This window comes from Diachasma alloeum, unplaced genomic scaffold (genome assembly GCF_001412515.2).
Source record: "Diachasma alloeum isolate Michigan unplaced genomic scaffold, Dall2.0 Dall_scaffold_00325, whole genome shotgun sequence".
NCBI lineage: Eukaryota > Metazoa > Arthropoda > Insecta > Hymenoptera > Braconidae > Diachasma > Diachasma alloeum.
Genome location: NW_021680464.1, coordinates 1099348 through 1117272, shown reverse-complemented (window position 1 = coordinate 1117272; position 17925 = coordinate 1099348). Strand labels below are relative to the sequence as shown.

Genomic DNA, 17925 nt, shown 5'->3' with positions numbered 1-17925 from the left:
CACTTGAATCTCCAGAATCAGATGTTAGCCCTGGGAGAAGCATCTCACTCACTCCCAAAGAATAAATACTCCCCCCCCCCTCTCTCTCTCTATCTCTTCCTCCCTGGATTATCCATCCTGTGCAGACGGAAGACCAGGCGAAAAAAAACGAGACCCATTTCTGACAGCCTCTAATGTCCATCGTGACGAGTTCTTTCCTCTCATCTCTTTGGGTTTTTCTTTCTCAACAGTTGATTCAGTACGTTGTACTACTCAGAGCCTCGGGGATGCTTGTACCCCCTGATGGCGATACTGGAAGCTCACCACTCTCGTACTTCTTGTAACGACTAGTGTAATCAGCACAGAGTTGTTGTCTTACCTTTAACAGAAGAGATAGAATTAGGGGAGCTGTGGATAACTGATTGTAATTTGTGCACTGTTAAAAATTTTCGTCTGAATTATCCGTGCCNCCCAAAAAATAATTCCCCCCCCCCCCCTCTCTCTCTCTATCTCTTCCTCCCTGGATTATCCATCCTGTGCAGACGGAAGACCAGGCGAAAAAAAACGAGACCCATTTCTGACAGCCTCTAATGTCCATCGTGACGAGTTCTTTCCTCTCATCTCTTTGGGTTTTTCTTTCTCAACAGTTGATTCAGTACGTTGTACTACTCAGAGCCTCGGGGATGCTTGTACCCCCTGATGGCGATACTGGAAGCTCACCACTCTCGTACTTCTTGTAACGACTAGTGTAATCAGCACAGAGTTGTTGTCTTACCTTTAACAGAAGAGATAGAATTAGGGGAGCTGTGGATAACTGATTGTAATTTGTGCACTGTTAAAAATTTTCGTCTGAATTATCCGTGCCAAATCCTGCAAATTTTTATCGTGTTTAATTTCCACAGAAATTTCAGAAAATGCTGACATTGAAAAATCAAATATTCCATTAATTTTCGGTTCAAATGATCTGACAATCAATAAAATACTTGATTTTTCAGTTAAATTATTCCGTGAAAATAATCAAATTAGTTCAATTTCAATTGATGTTTCTATCGTCATACTTCTGCATTACTGAGTGAGAAGGACAGGGAAAAATGATAACTTTTGACTTTGAAATGAACACCAATAATTCGGAAATGAATTCACAAATTGAATTCAAAAGAGGAACAATGTTCCTCTCGTGAAAGAGAAAATTCTGCAACAATCCCAATAACTTATTCACTTGTTTATACTTGAAACAGCGCAGAGTATCCATTTTGCCCCTTATCGTGACGTTAAAATTGTTCACTAAACGTACCTTATTCCTCTCCTCGTCGAGCCTCTGTCGAACCTCCTCGTGCTGCCTCTCCAACTCACATCTTCTCTTCTCGTAAATCTCTGTTAATCTGGTACACTCATTGACCCCTTTCTCAACAGTCGTCTTCGCCACTTCACGTTTCATACGGTCCAACTCGGCTTTGTCTTTGTGCACTTTTGCCAGCTGCTTCACCTGTGCATCAAAACATTCATAGTTGCATTTTTAAGTATTTAATTACCTGGGTAGAGGAAAATTGAGGATTTATGAGCAATATCATGTGAAAAGTGTGGAGAAAATACAGAGGTGGAGTATTTGCATCTAGAATTAGTTGAAGAAACATCAAACAGATTACAAAAATTATTTATGAAGTAATCCAGTTATAATTCGACACTTTAACAATTTGTTTTATTAAAATTCCTTTCAACACTTGTAGCTGGACTGATAGATTACTGTTTTTAAACGTATCAATTTGATTTACAATTTTTAATTCTTAGAAAATATTCGAAAAGTCAATTATTTAAAAATTGTTATCATTGAGAATAAAGGCCGCTTTCCACGAGGAACTCTGAACAATTCCCATTATTCACCCACGAAAAGAAAATGAGAAAACTAATTTGAATCACCCGAATTTTGTTCCAATCTCTCACATTTATTTTCTTAAACAATTTCATCTTCAAAAATCTTTAAATCTATTGTGTGGTAAGTGTAAAAATAAAAATGCCACTTATTACCTTAATTAAACAGAATTCCACAAGGGAAAAGCCACGTAAATAAACAATCTCTCACCTCTCCGTGTCGAATGTCCTGTAGTTTCCTCATAGCATTATTGGTCTCTCGTTCAAGCAACACTCGAAGGGTCTTCAGTTGGTTCATTTGCGATGCTTTCATCACTTTCTCAACAAGACTGAACACACTCTCGTGATACTTCTCCTGCAACTCACGCTCCTGGTTGACGTGTTCCTTGCAAACTGTCAATAACCGTTCACTCTGGCTCCTTGGCAATCCCCTCACCTCCACCCCATCTTTACCCACTTCAGGATTTTCAGATGTTTCTGGCAAGGGAGTGATGCTCGTATCGCTCGAAAAACTGCAAGAACAAGCCTTATAACATCGGTTGAATTTTTAAGGATAAAAATACTCACATATTCTTAGTGGAGAGACGCTTCACTAATTTTGTGCTATAGAACTTTGATTTATGCTTCTCTCCATCGAGGGAACCCTTTTGCGACTGCAATCGCAGTTTCTCTTTCTCCTGCTTCCTCCTGAGTGCCTCCAATTTTTTATCCAACTCCGTCTTCTTCTCCCTGACTAATTTATTATTCATGAGTTTCTCGAGACTCTCGGCAACAATTCCCTCGCCAATCGTAACAACAGTGAGTGGAGTTTTGTTGGCAGATCCATCGACAGTCGAAGCTGTTGTACTCGCTGGTCCATCCTCCTGATCAGGTGTCTCAGGTACACTGGCTCCAGCTGTTGGTGGTCGCCCATGGGGACTACCTGATGGCAGAGTTGGAGTTGGCAATTCGCCCTGCGACTGCAGTCTCTTCATCTTCGTCGATTCGTCCTAAGTAAAAGAACAATATTTACTCATCTGCTCTCGGGGAAAGGGGTTGACTTGTGACAGACAAAAGCTGAAAACTCACAACTGATTTGGATGCACTCGTTCCACCACCAATTTTATCTTTATCCTTATCCTTATCTTTATCTTTTTCCCTCTCTTTCTCTTTCTCTTTAACATTATCTTTCTCATTATCCTATGATGTTAGCAGGCACAAACAACAAATGTTAGTCAACCACAAGCAATAGAAAAACATACACTGAGGATATCCAAATACTTCGACAATGTGTTTTGTTTATTTGAACTTCTTGAAGTCTTAAATTGACTTTGGAAAGTAAAGGAAGTTTAGACTTTATGAAATCAACAGTAAATTTTTTATCTCAGAAATCATTTTTCCAAACTCGTGGAAGAATCTATTCATATTCAAAATGAAATTTCTAGAAGTGTAAATGATTTCCATTTTCTTATTTAGTTAAAAAAAATGTTTGAAAGAAAAATTCATATGTAAGAAGATGTAATTAAGCAATTAAATTGAAAATTTGATGATAACGTCTTGAAATCCATAAGAAAATCTGTACAAAACTGGCGATGGCACTTGGATTCCTCGAATATTAGCTACTTGACAAATATTGAACATAAGACAGTTCAGCACCCAAATTTACTGTTTATCAATTATTTCATAGAATACTTTTTTTATGAAATAATTGATAAACAGTAAATGTTCTGTTTCAGAAATCATTTTTCCAAATTCATAAAGAAATTTATTCACCTTCTAAATGGAGTTTCCCGAAGGTTAAATGATTTCCATTTTCTTATTTAGTAAAAACGTAATTAAGCAACTAAATTGAAAATTTTGTGATAAAATCTTGAAATCCATAAGAAAATCTGTACAAAACTGGCGATGCCACTTGGATTCATCAAATATAGCTACAAATATTAAACATAAGACAGTTCAGCACCAAAATTTACTGTTTATCAATTATTTCATAAAAAGTATTCTATGAAATAATTCCTAAAAAGTAAATGTTCTATTTCAGAAATCACGTTTCCAAATTCATAAAGAATTTATTCATATTCTGAATGGAGTTTGCAGAAGTTCAAATGATTTCTATTTTTTCCGCTTCGAAAAACCCAATATTTGAGCGAAAAACTGATACATCGCAAGACGAAATGAAGCAATGAAGCTAAAAAAAATGTATAAAATCTCAAAATCCATGAAAGAATCAGTGCAAGCACTGAACAGTAGACGGCCCTTAGACGCCCCAAGTATCAGACTTGCCAAATATTAAACACAAGATAATTCACGACCCCAACCAAACCCAAACAGCCAAAATGAAAGATTCTCACCTCATCCTCATCAAGCCCATCATTAGCATCAGTAAGTCTCTCCAGTTGTTTCTCCCTCTTTTCCTGTTCGCTCTGATACTTGATAGGATTGGCAAGAGCCTCAGCAAAATCGCTGAACCCATCTGGCACGTAATCCTTTACAATAACATGCAGAAACAGGCTGGCAAGAGGTCTGGGCTGTCCACACTCGTTCCTCAGAGTGACATGCCTGTACCCAGGACACAGTCCCACAACAGGCAAGACCCTGTGTCCAATAAGCCTCCCGCTGTCCTCATAAGCAGCTATCCTGAGAGAAGCCAATTCGGGCAAGACAACCTTCTTAAAAACAAAAGGCTCCTCATCATAGACCGGATTAATCCCATTATTAGGAACAATTTTCGTCTTGAACTTCTTCCTGACAGTATCAGCTGGCAACCCATACATATCAACTTCGACATAAGTCCCCACTCTCTTATCAGTGAGGAACTGCGCTGAGAGCACATGAATGACAACAGTCCCAGCAATGATGCCATCAACCGTGGACTCAGCGAATGGATCGAGCCTCCTGTCCTTCCTCCTCATGAACTCAGGCTTGAGCAGATACCCAGATCTCTGATTGTACTCAAATATCCCGATGTTCAACTGCATGGCAAGATCCAGTGTCTGGTAATTGAGAGCTACAAGTTGACACCCAGCATTCCAGAAGACCTGAGGCATGAAGTTGCTCGAGTCAAACCTGGTGCCTGCTGGGTACACCCTCGACAGCTGATGCTTGTTGTAGTTAACGAACTCCAAAGGTCTTTCTTTCAACAATGTCGTCGCCTGTTTCTCGTCGAACGACGACATCTCGTAGTTTCGGTTCTTCTTCTCAGCGCTCTCGAAGCTGTTAAAATGGACTGGTTGGACGTAATTGACTAGGGCTGAGATCTCCTCACCAGCTTCAGTCTCCTTGGCTGTCGAGGCAACTTTGTCTGACGCAGGGACCTTGTCCCCCATCCTGAGCTTGATGTCCTCGACGTTTGACTCGTCCTCTTCGGTGCTCGATTCGTCTTCCTCGTCGTCGTCGTCTTGATTGCTGTCTTTTGAGGACTGACGTTGCTGCAGGACCATGCTAGGGGGGTGGTTAACTTCTCCATTACCCACTGATTGGGCCTGATCGGTGGTCACCAGAACACCATCAACCTCGTTCTGGGGAATTATGTCTGGGGGAGGACCGTTCTCGCCTTCGGCGTTAGCTGCCTCCTCCGACTCTTGGGGGGCTACACCGTCCAGTGGCACTGCGTGGTGCTTCTTGTGGTCTTTCTTGTGATTTCTGTGCTTCTTCTTGTTTTTTATTATGATTTTTCGTTTGAGGAGAGAGGGGGGTGGAAGCTCCTGGCCTGGCTCGAGCTAGAGAAATTTTAGAAGTGATGATTTATAGGTTTTCGGGGAGTCTTAGGCAGTGATCATCATGCCAGCCTGAAGATTGAGTGGGAAATTTGGTTTCATATGGCATTACAACAACATCAACATTTTAATGCAATTTTATACACAAGAAAAAGTTTTAGGTGCGAAAAATTGGAGGAATTACTTGAAGATATGCAAAAAATAATTTCATTGTTATGGAAGAATTTCGAAATTGGCGATAGTTCAGGGTTTTTTTAGTAATGAAAATAAGAGAAAAGTTTACCACAAGAGACTATGAACGAAAGAAAGAAATTTAACAATGGTTATTTGTTACGGGTTTGTGATGGCATAGTTATTTAATCAGAAAAACTCATCACAATATTAATCATCGCATGAACAATTCGTCACAACATTACTTATTACTGTTTCATGTTCGAAATTGTAGGACGTATTTGTTTTCATCCTATTTTTATTCAGCCAGCCATTATATTATTTTCTGATTGTGTGTGATCAATTTATTACTTTAACATCATCATCATCATCATCATCATCATTTTTCATCACTTTATTTTATTTTTTTTTAATTTCTGATTATGCGTGATCTTTGCGTGATTCAGTGGTCGGGATTTTTATCAATACTTTTGGCATATTCATGTATTTGTGGAAGCCAATTTTGCGTGTTTTTTTGCAGTGTTATCTTGTTTTTTTATGTTTGCATTGATTATTATTGATTGTAGAATGTTTACAAGATGGGCTTGCTATGGACCTGGTCATTAAATTTCTGTGTTATTCAAGAATGATATAAAAGTAATCAATTATAACTAGGATGAAATGTTCCGTGTAATGAGCTGAAACTATGATAAAGTTATTCGTGAAGAGTTATCCAGTAATTAATTGGATTTATGAATTGAAGTAATAAGTAGAGGTGGAATCAATCGTATCACCTCTACTTATTGCAGGTTTGTGATGTTACTGATCATTGCATCACAAAAAATTATTACATGAACAATTCATGACAATATTAATCATCACCTGAACAATGCGCTACAACATTACTTATTAGGGGAGGGTCCGGCAAAATGGGGCGTATTGAGATCTTTTCCAATTGTCAATATCTTCATTTATAAGTGAACATATTGACAATTAGAGAAGATCACGAAACGTCCCATTTGGCCCGACTCTCCTCTACTTATTCTAAATTCTATGTCGTATTTGTTTTCATCTAATTTCAGTTCATATTTTTTATTCTATTAAAAATTTTGATTGTGCATGATCAATACATCGATTTTTGCGTGATTCAGTCGTCAGTCTATATCAATATTTTCAGAAAATTCATGTGTTTACCGATGGAAAATTTGGATGAATCTGTTTTTTTCGCGTTGTTTCCATTTTACTCTTGCAATGATTACTATTGATTGTAAGATGTTCATATTTCGACGTGTCATCAATCTGATCGTGAAACTTGTACACTAATAAGCGATGATGTAAAAGTAATTAATTGCAACTATGATGAAGTGTTTAGTACTACAGTTAAAACTCAGTTTCTATGTTGAAATTATTTGTGATGAGTTGTTCAGTAATTAATTGGAATTATCGATTGTACCACAGTAGGTAGAGGTGGAGTCTCCAACAATTTTAGCCCACACGATTCCCAAATATTTGATGAGAAAATACTCAAGTACTCAATATCGATTTTTTTTTCGTATACTCAATGTCTAGACTGGCAGAATAACCATACAACTTTAAGGATTAATAGTCTACGATTGTGAGGATTTGGATTGAGATAAATGGATGTAGGCGAGTGAGTCACTGCTCTAAAAGGATTTAACAAGAATTTATCGAAATCGTATGTTTTCAACACAATTTCTACTATTTTGGGCAATATATCTCTTTGTACCTTGAGGAACGAGCACGTGAATTCAATATCTAGGAGCATGTAGTAATTATCTGAATGGACTATAGTGTACACTGAGGGAAAAAACGACTTGAAATTAACCGAATAGTGTTTGAAACCGTCCAGCGATCGAAGTTATTTACATGTTTATTGCAGAATGAATGCTTGATGTAGTAAAATGGAACATTTGTCTTTAAAATAAAATCCACTCCCTATTAATTTTCTGATATTTACCTGCATTTTTTTTATTTCTATCACTTTTCATGGGATAATTGAACTGGAATTTATAGTTTTCATTTATTGTTTCATCAAATTGAGAGTTTTCAATTACGCAATTCCTTGAAATTTTAGTAAACTTTTATTTGATGAAAATTTTACAAAAAAATTTTCAAGTGTTGACCGATTGAATTTCCTGATTTCTAAGAATTTTCAAAGAATAATTGAACGGAAATTCAAGCGACAAAGGGATTTCCCTTGGAATTTCAGTAAAACCATCACTGAAAAGAAATTTCCAAAAGGTATACAGGACATTTCAGCCAAAAATATTCAACAGTGGATCAGGTTTTTTTATCTCAGTCATTCTAGTAGAACTATTATTTGATAAAAATTTTGCAAAATAAATTTGTGCAATTTTTGTTGATTGATTACTATTAATTACTATTCTTATGAAATAATTGAAACGTAATTTGCAATTTCCATAATTGTTCACCGAACTCTGAATTTTCAATGACAAAATTCCTTAAAATTTCAACAGAATTACTACATAATAATTTCCAAAAGGTGTACCAGAAATTTCAGACAAATAAAAAACATTCAAAAATTACGATGTCTACAATTGTTAACAAGGCGTACGATTTTGTTGAATGCCTGCTGAATATGTAAGCCACGTTTCAATGTAATGCTATGATGCTCCATCTCCTTATTCTAGAATTTATTTTTTAAATATGTGTATATTCCAGTAGCGAAGTGGTAAAACGGTACAAGTCAATTTTGACTATTGATCGGTTTTCAATAAATATCTCACAATCTAAGAGAGATTGCAAAATTTTTGTTATAACCGTTTTTGTACAGCCGATTGAGAGCTACAACAAATGTAATAACGAAAATTTCACCATCTCCCTTAGAGTCCGAAATATTCCTCAAAAACTCAACTGGGAGATAAGTCGACTTAGACCGTTTTACCACTTCGCTACTGATTTGTTCTATATAAGTATTCTATAATACGATTTGACCCTATAATTGGCCTCGGTTGTTGGGACTTGACTGAATAAACAACAAATACGAATAGTCTACTAGGTCGTTTTTTTCATCTCAGTGTACAAAATATAAATCACTCGCCTGCATAAACTAAATAGCACTATTGCAATACCTTGTGTGACTCGAGTGGGGCAGCAAGCAACATATCACCAAAGTACTCCCTACAATACTGAGCGATCTTAGCCTGTTGTCTGGGATTGCAGTGATTCTCGAAACTGAGCACGACTGGGAATTCCGAGGTTTTGAAGGCACTCTCTGCTATCGCCTCGATTACATCCCGAGCGCATATTTCAGGCACAAATGTGTATCTGTTTTTTCAATATTATGCATGGATATTTTTTCATTTCTCTTGTACAATGCGTTTAGGACTACTTTATACTATGGTAATTCGATAATGCTAGTGTCAATTGACAACAGCTACTCAAGCTTTTTAGGTATTTAGGTATGTATTCTTCAGTTAAGGGAGGAGTACTTACCCGTGAACAATTACAGGCTCGTCGAATTTTCCATTCCAAAAGTCGAGCTCGACACATCGACAACCGGCCAGGAGACATTGGCGGTAGATTTCCACTGAACTTTTGCCAGTTAATTGATGGCCTGTTGTGTGGTGAAAACAAAATGACGTGAAATCCAGGCAAGGATCAATCCAAGTAAGAGGGGGTAAATCACTTCCAAAAAAGGTTGTGCAGCGGATTTGAAGATTAGAAAATTTTAAACATTGATTGATTGATTGTTTGGTAAGTTTAAGAGGATATGAAATTCATAGAGATTTCACGGAATTTTGTAGAATCTCCAAGACTTGGATGTGGTCTTTTATCGCCCAGACCCAACCGCAATTAAAATGCGTTATTGAATTATCTGTCATCCGTCATTGGCACTTCCGAGTTATATATTTATGATGTGCCGTTTATTTATGTTTATGTGTAAATATGTAATGTCATTGATTGTTTAGCTTTTAATGAAACAATGTAACATGAAAGTAAAGTTTCTCAGAAATTTCATAAAATTTTGAACGGAAAATCTACTGATTTAAAGTGAGAAAAGTTGTTAATTCCTTGAATCAAAAACATTTGAGTTCTCAATTTAAGAATTTTTACATTGTCAAACTAAAAACATTTGAAAAGGGTAATTGAACGGTAATTCAACATTAATTAGATCGAGGTATCAGGTGATTCTTTGGATAACAAATGATTTCGGTCCTATCGCTCAGAACCAACCACAATTGAATGTGCAGTTTATTTATGTTTACATATAAGTATGTTATGTGATTGAATTTCAAACCTTTAATAAAACAAACTAACACAAAAGTGAAGTTTTTCAGAAAATTCATAAAATTTTGTACGGAAAATGTACTGATTTAAAGTGAGAAAAGTTGTTAACTCCTTGAAACAAAAACGTTTGAGTTCTCGATTTAAGAATTTTTACATTGTCAAATTAAAAACATTTGAAAAGGGTAATTGAACGGTAATTCAATATTAATTAGATCGAGGTATCAAGTGATTCTTTGGATAACTAATGATTTCGGTCCTATCGCTCAGAACCAACCGCAATTGAAATACGTTATTAAATTATCTGTCATCCGTCATCGGCTCGTTCGAGCTATGTATTTATAATGTGCCATTTATTTATGCTTATGTATAAATGTGTAATATGATTGAATTTTGTAATATGTTAGAATCTTTGCATTGTCAGAATAAAAACATTTGGAAGGGGTAATTGAACCGTAATTCATCATGAATTAGGTCGAGATATCAAATGATATTCTTCGGATAATCAATAATTTTTAATATGAGTAGATTCATGTTAGAACAGAAAAAATCATCAGTTGAAGAACGAGAATGTGTTTAACCCTAGTCTGGTCATCTGACGGAAAAATGCGACTTTAGTCACCTTCGCGGGAGAGTGCCGCCGTGTTATTCAGGCTCCAGCGTTGCCGAATCCACTCTACACTTCCCGGGCGCGTTTAGCGATTTCCCAGCAACGTCGCGCAACAGGCAATTTCATTTAACACGGAAAAAAATTGTTCACCTGTTGGAAATAATTTTTTTTCTCCCAGAATTAAGGATACAATATTTTTAAAAAAATTCTAGAATTTTCCAAATATTTCAAGTGACGAATTCAATTTTTTTCAAATTTTTCCGGTCAACCAGTCGATGGCAAGGTGAATAAAACGACGTGTTGTGGTAATTCCCTCGCATGGTGACCAGTCTAGGGTTAATGTGAGCATCTAAAAAGTTTGAATCCCAAACCCAGACTCCTGATAATTTTAAATCTAGGGTATTCATGATTTTTGCCTGCTGGTTTGTCACAAGAACGAGGATGTTCTTAATAGGAGCATCCAAAAGTTGTGAACCTCAAACTCCAAATTTGCGCAAAATAAGAGAAAATATGTCTCTCTTTAAGCACAATGACACTAGTAATTTAAGCCAAAATTTCTAAAAACGAGAATTATTTTCTCTCATTTTTAGGAAAATATTTCAATTATTTGCAGGCATTTCAGCTCGCTGGATTTCATTATGACAGAGATTATATTCATAGATTCTGCCCAAAAACTAGAAACTTTCTTCGACTGTGCGGACTCCTTACAATTCAAAATCTAGTGCGTGCATGATTTCAAACTGAAAATTCCCCATCATCAACCCATCACTTATTTCTCGAATTGCATGATTCCATCCAAGAATTATCAGTAGCCTGAGGAAGCTCGAATAACAATAAAAAGTCGCGATTCGATAATAACTCAGTATCACTTCTCATTTCCCAGCATCTCATTAGCCACAACAAGTTAACAAATCGTAATAAAATGGGAAATAAAAAAACCAAGGCGACACTCACCAGTTAGATAAGTATTGTGACTAGAATTGATGAAGTAATGAGCGAGCGGTTGATCCATGTCATCCGACAGATCGTACTTGGACATAGCAACGATAGGATTGTCCTCGCTCATGAGATACCTGAGGAACCCATCGGAGCTGAGATGTCCCTTGCTGGCGTTGAACTTATTCGGCTCATACTGATTTATAATGTCCTTTGCTCGGGCTGTATTCGCATAAGGATACAGTATCTCATTGAGACGAGGATCTCTCTGAGATTGATTCAAAAATTCCACCAGCTGATTGACATTCATTAGCCGCCGCTTGGTATTTCCAGTTATTTCATCGAAAATCTTTTCGACCTCAGTGCGCTGGGTCAGTGACTTGTAGAAATTGAAAAAATCCTCGAACTGAAATTTCTGAACTGGGACAGCATCATTCTGCACAAAAATCATCGTATCTCGGTATTAATTGACATGTTATGACTCTTAAGTCAAATATTTTGTTGTTAAATGCAACAATTTCTATCTTGACAATATCTTGCTATTTTTTTTGTCAAAAGAAGACTAGTTTGAGAACATGTTGTTATTTCTCTCAGTTTGTTCAACAATGAACTCTTCAAATGTTCAACACGAGATTCTTTATTCTGGAAAATCACCGAGAGTGAAAAATCTCGAGCTAAATATTTGAAGAGAGTCCTGAGATGAAAATTTTTTTATCGAGAAAATAAATGTAGTTCTGAAATATTGTGATTTTCTGCGCAAGCAAGATATCTCATTTGTAGCACTGCGTATTCATTATCCTATGCTGTACACATATTCCACTCCCGAAAAATGTTCGTTTTATGCGTAACGGGGGAGAGTTGTTTTTCGTTTTGACTATTCAATACTCAAAGATAAGATGTGAATTTTGAAATTGAATAATAATGATGATATGATAAGAATCCTGCGACTCAGGAAACAATTATTTCGTGATTAACTTCAAGTTGTAAGAGACATTCTCATCCTGAAAAAGCATCAATCCGTGAGAATGATCCACCTCTTGAGTCAAACATTTGTTGTTGAATGCAGCAATTTATATCTTGATAATTTTAACTTGTACTTTTTTTGTTCAAAGAAAACTTCTTTGAAAACATTGTTTTTTCCTCTGGGCGTATTCAACAATGAACACTTCAACACTTCAAATATTCAACACGAGATCCTTTAATATTGGAAGTTACCAAGAATAAAAAATTGCATGCTAAACGCTTGAAAAGTGTCCTGAGTTCTTCCAAAATATTGCTAATTTCTTCGCAAGCAAGAAATCTCATTCCTAGCTTTATGTATTTAATATCCTGAACTACTATACATATTTCACTCCCGAAAAAGTTTAGTTTTATGCGAAACAAGAGAAGTAGTTTTTCGTTTTAACTGTGCAATACCCAAAGATAAGGAATTAATTCTGAACTGGAATAACAATGATGATACAATAACAATCCTGCGACTCAGGAAACAATTATTTCTTGATTAACTTCAAGTTATAACAGATATTCTCATGCTGAAATACATCAATTCGTGGGAATGATCCACCTCTGGAGTGAAATATTTTGTTATTGAATGCAAAATGATTATTAAATGCTTGCACCTTTCACATGCTCAAATGAAACAACTTGCATCTTAGTCGTTTTCACGTGTAATTTTTTGGTTCAAACAAACTTGTCTGAAATCCTGTTGTTTTTTCTCTTCAAATCTTCAGCACGAAATTCTCTATTCTTGAAAATTACCAAGAATAAAAATCTCATGCTAAACATTTCAAGTGTGTCTTGTCAATGCACTGGGTCAGTGACTTGTATAAATTGACAAAAAAAAATCCTCAAACTGAACTTTCTGAACTGGGATAGCGCCATTCTACGGGAGAATTATCATATCTCAACATCAATTGACATTTTACGACGTCAAGTGTCAATGGAATATGGCAATATCCGGGATAAAGCGAATTGTAGAACGGGGGAAAAAGGAGGAAAAAAGGCCCGAGGGGGGAGGATAAAATGGATTTATAGCTTCCTCTGGTTTCATTGGAGTCATGCCAGTGGCAAAATATAACGTCTCTGAGTTGGTGGTAAAAAGAGACTAACTTCTTTTTTTCCCATCGCAAGTCGCCAAATAGAAAAGATTATCGACTCGCCAGCCGAACAATATTGCTTTTAACTCTACATCCTGCTTCTATATTTGAGCCTGAGTTATGTAAAATAATTTTACACTCAACGCTGCGAGGTGAAAAACTGAGGAAACTAGTTAAAAAAAATTAAATGAAAAGAATGAAAAATTTATGATTCACCTTGATGTAGCTGAAATCCCATAAAAACGTGAATTAATTCTCATTTCTTTCTTCCACCTGATAACTTATCCCCCCCTTTATCAAGAGTAATGCCAAGCAAGATACACATCACGTGAGTCGCATTATACCGTCGCTCAATGCTTACATCGGCTTCGATATATTTTTCAAGGTCGTTAAACATAATTCTCTGTAAATTGTAATTCAAGTTACACAACAACTCTAGCAACGTTAACTGGAATTCAAGTAAACATACTTGAATCATCTCAAGAAACTTCCCAGAGAATGGTGTTACGTGACCGCGAGAGTATCTTTAAATCGTGGAGAAACAAATTAATGGAAAATTATTCTAAATACGAAAAGAAAATGGACTGTTGGTACAAGCATTTTAGAGTGTCAACCAAGGACACGACGTAGGGTCGTAAAAATTTGGAATTGTCGAAGGTTTTCTTGGTGTGTGGTTAATGATGTTGGCATTCAGCCACTTCGAGAGTTAACAGACGAATGAAGATAAAGAAAATCCCATAAATTTCATTCCATTTCCAGAAGACACTGAGAGAAAAAATTAGTTCTGACGAAAAATTCAATGTTCCCCTGAAGAGGTCTTTCATCGTGTTGAATCAATTTACTTGTGGACTACGAAGTAGTAGTTATCCTCGTGAGACATTTATATGTCTTTCGGGTAAAGACATTCGTTCTACAGAGAAGTATATGAGACTTCAGTTTTATCAAGTGACTGTTATTGAGTAGTGGATATCTTTATCCAATAAACATTTATGTTTTCCATGCAACTAATGATAATTCCAAGAGGAAACTACATTTTCTTGCAGAAAACTGTGTTTTGGCAAAAATAAATAATTTCGAGGGGACAATTTTTTTGGAAAAAATATATTATTTCCTCGTTAATGTATTCTTTCTGTGGTATAAACCTATGGAGTTCTCTCAGATCAGATGATTGTCGTACAATAGATTATATTTTTTCCTGCGAACAGGTTGAATTCTATTAGGGATATTTCTGATGATCACGAGAAAAATTTAATTTTTGTGAATGATATATCTTTCTATCACGTTTTTCATTTCCCTCTAAATGTGTTCCACTCCATTAAATATTCTCACGTGGAACATAGTATTTCATAAAATTGTGTGAGAAAAATTTAAAAAAAAATTATGACTATTCTGTGTCATTTAAATTACATTTTGCACAGAATTCATTTTTTTAAACATTCGTTGTTTATAAATAAATAATTGAAATTGTTTAAACTTGCGGAAACCTAATTTTTTTTAAACATGAAATCGATTTCTGGAAAAATTCTGAATATGAATAAATTTGTTGTGATTCCAAACAAATGATTTTTATAGTGGAAAATTGATTGTTTATAAATGATTTATAGAAAATGCTCGTAATTTTCAAATTATTTCATCCATCTTCTTCCAAAACGAAACTTTCTAATTTGTTTTCAGATTTTCAAAATGTTTTCTAACGGTTCAATATCGAGATTAAAATTCAGACCTTTAAAGTTTAAATAATAAAATAATTGTAAAATGTCCGTAAACTTAGGGTCAAATGGGGCTCAAATGAAAGCTCCGATGTTCGACTACAAAAGTAGAAAAAAATTTCACTAGAGAAAAAATATCCAAAGTACTTGGCTATCCTTCAGCAGTAAACTTATGTTTTCTTCAGGCTCTCATGGTCTCGTGATCGATAAGAGGAATTCATCATGTGAACCCACAGAAACGACACATTAGAATCAAATAAAACTATTGATTAGAGATTTACCCGTTCATTTTAATGGAAATATTTTATTTATGTGAAATAAATAATTCATTCGTCCCAAATTGAGGATCATGGCATGTTAATAAATTCAATTATTTCGTTTCAAATTGATAAAGTCTTCATTTAAACCACCGAAACGGTTGTTTATTATATTTAAAAAACCATGTTTAATTCAAATAAAGGACTTCTTGGGTGAGATTCATGTGAGCTTACCTTTCCCGATGGCAGCGACGTATTCTCCAGTGCCTTCTCTACTCGTTTTCTGTCCTCCTTGTTTGATGTGAACATTTTTATGATGCTGAAATCATGAACAAGCCACATATCATAAAAACCATTGGATTTTTTCCCTATTTATCTTCATTGAAATAAATAACTCACTTTTTACTCGGTATTTTTCCCGTCTTATCAGCCCCGAGTACAAGTTTTGTATGGGCTTTCTGCAAAAACATTGTTGTACTACTGTTCAACTGGGTCAAATTGTATGCAAGTTGAAGCAACTGATCTGTCCAATGCCGTGCAATTTCCGCTCTTGTTGCACAGAAATTTATAAATGTTACATTAACAAAGTCCGAGGCATAGCAGATTGTAATGGTTTTGTCCTCCAAGCTGTCCTGAATTCCCATTGACACGAGTGATTTCAGCTTGGGATCCTGTTTAATTGAGATAACGAAATCATTACATTTCCGCACAGTTGGGATAAATCCTCTTATCGCTATTTGAATTACTATCAGAATGTCACACTCTCAAGTTCATTCATTGAAAAAGCCTTGACTCGTGTCATGAAATGTTCAATAGACCCTTTCAGGCTTTTATTGATGTTCTGAGGTACACAAAAACCCTGACGATAGAAGTTACGAAGTTGGAGGGTCAGTTGGAAATAGCTATTTCATAAATTCAGTGATTGAAATATTTTCCAATGTCTTTTCAAAATACAAAAGATCATTTTACCCAAAATTTTTTATTCTTCTCATTATATGACATTGATTGTTCATAATTTTTACTCGATTCTGTATTTATTTAATCACCAGTGTTCATTCAAATCATAATGTGATAGCTACTATTTAATTGCAGTAAAAAATAGTTTCATTTGAGCAATTTTTTATAAATATTTATTACTAAATATAAATATTCATTATTTGGATTCAGAGAAATAATGCAGGATACACTGAGAGAACAACAAAACATATGGTTTAAAAGGGATCTTGTTTGAACCAAAAAAATCGCAAAATGAAAATTTCCACATATAGATTTAGTTGTTCAAAAAAAAAATGGGGATTTTCAACGCAAGCAAGAAATTGTATTTCTATCATTCCGTATTCGTTATTCTATAGTACCGTACGTGTTGTATGCGAAGGAAGGAAGGATATTTGTACGGTTTTAACTATCCAATACTCAAACGTAAGAATCTAATTCTGAAGTAGAATAATCATGAAGATATGATGGCAATCCTGTGACTTAGTAACAAAATATTTCTCGATTACCTCCACTTTATGAGGGATATTTTCATCCTGAAAAGGTGGCAATTCGTGGGAATGATCCGCCTCTTGAGTCAAATATTTTGGTGTTGAATGCAGAACGATTATTTGTGGGCGTCCGGATGGAAAGGGCCCACTTTAGTGGTATTGGAGTTATGTATAGTCCAGTAATCATGGTCAGATTCCTTACATTTTGGGTACAAAATTATTTCGATAGTACACTGTTAGAATTTTCTTGGAATTTCATGGAAAATGTGATAGTAATTCCCGCGAGATTGACATTGAATCAGATTTAGAGTAAAAATGGTTATGAAATCCCAAGTTCTAGGTAGAATTTAAGGAAATTCATGAGTTTTCAGTGGGAGTGGGACGGAAATTTCACAACTTGTTTGAATTTTCAGTGAAACATGAATATTCAGAAACTAAATGACATGAATTTTCAATTTATTCCTGCACTTCCCTGATTTTTCTGAATTTTCACGGAATAATTGAAAGGAAAAATCAAGTATTTTATTGATTTTCAAATCATTTGAACAGAAAATCAATGGAATATTTGATTTTTCAATGACAATGTTTCCGGAAATTTCAGTGGAACTTGAAAGCGATAAAAATTTCCGGAATTTGACATGAAACATTCTGATGAAAATTTTTAATAGTGAATGAAAAATGCGGTTGGTATAATAGTACAAACAATCAATTTAGGCCGTGACTATTCGCACCATTGCGTGAATCACTCCCGTACACTCCATACACTCCACGCATGCGTGAAGTTTGTGTGTTTCACGCAGCCGAATTTTCATACTGCTGTGTATTTCACGCAGTTGAAGTTTCATACTACTGTGTGTTTCACGCAGTTGAA

The 17925-nt window shown here is 35.5% G+C and overlaps 1 protein-coding gene across 1 annotated transcript in view; it reads right to left on the bottom strand.

Annotated features, from left to right (window-relative positions):
- Nucleotides 1-483: 483 nt before the first annotated feature.
- Nucleotides 484-17925, bottom strand: part of LOC107040191 (1-phosphatidylinositol 4,5-bisphosphate phosphodiesterase classes I and II) — a 20578-nt gene continuing 3136 nt past the window's right edge. The window contains exons 3-13 of the mRNA XM_015260146.1: nt 15970-16241; nt 15805-15889; nt 11527-11944; nt 9171-9291; nt 8807-9002; nt 4179-5546; nt 2917-2961; nt 2416-2837; nt 2060-2360; nt 1274-1465; nt 484-754 (exon numbers count right to left, since the gene is read on the bottom strand). Of these exons, the coding sequence (XP_015115632.1) occupies nt 632-754; nt 1274-1465; nt 2060-2360; nt 2416-2837; nt 2917-2961; nt 4179-5546; nt 8807-9002; nt 9171-9291; nt 11527-11944; nt 15805-15889; nt 15970-16241 (3543 nt within the window). The 3' untranslated portion in view covers nt 484-631. The remainder of the gene's footprint in view (nt 755-1273; nt 1466-2059; nt 2361-2415; nt 2838-2916; nt 2962-4178; nt 5547-8806; nt 9003-9170; nt 9292-11526; nt 11945-15804; nt 15890-15969; nt 16242-17925) is intronic.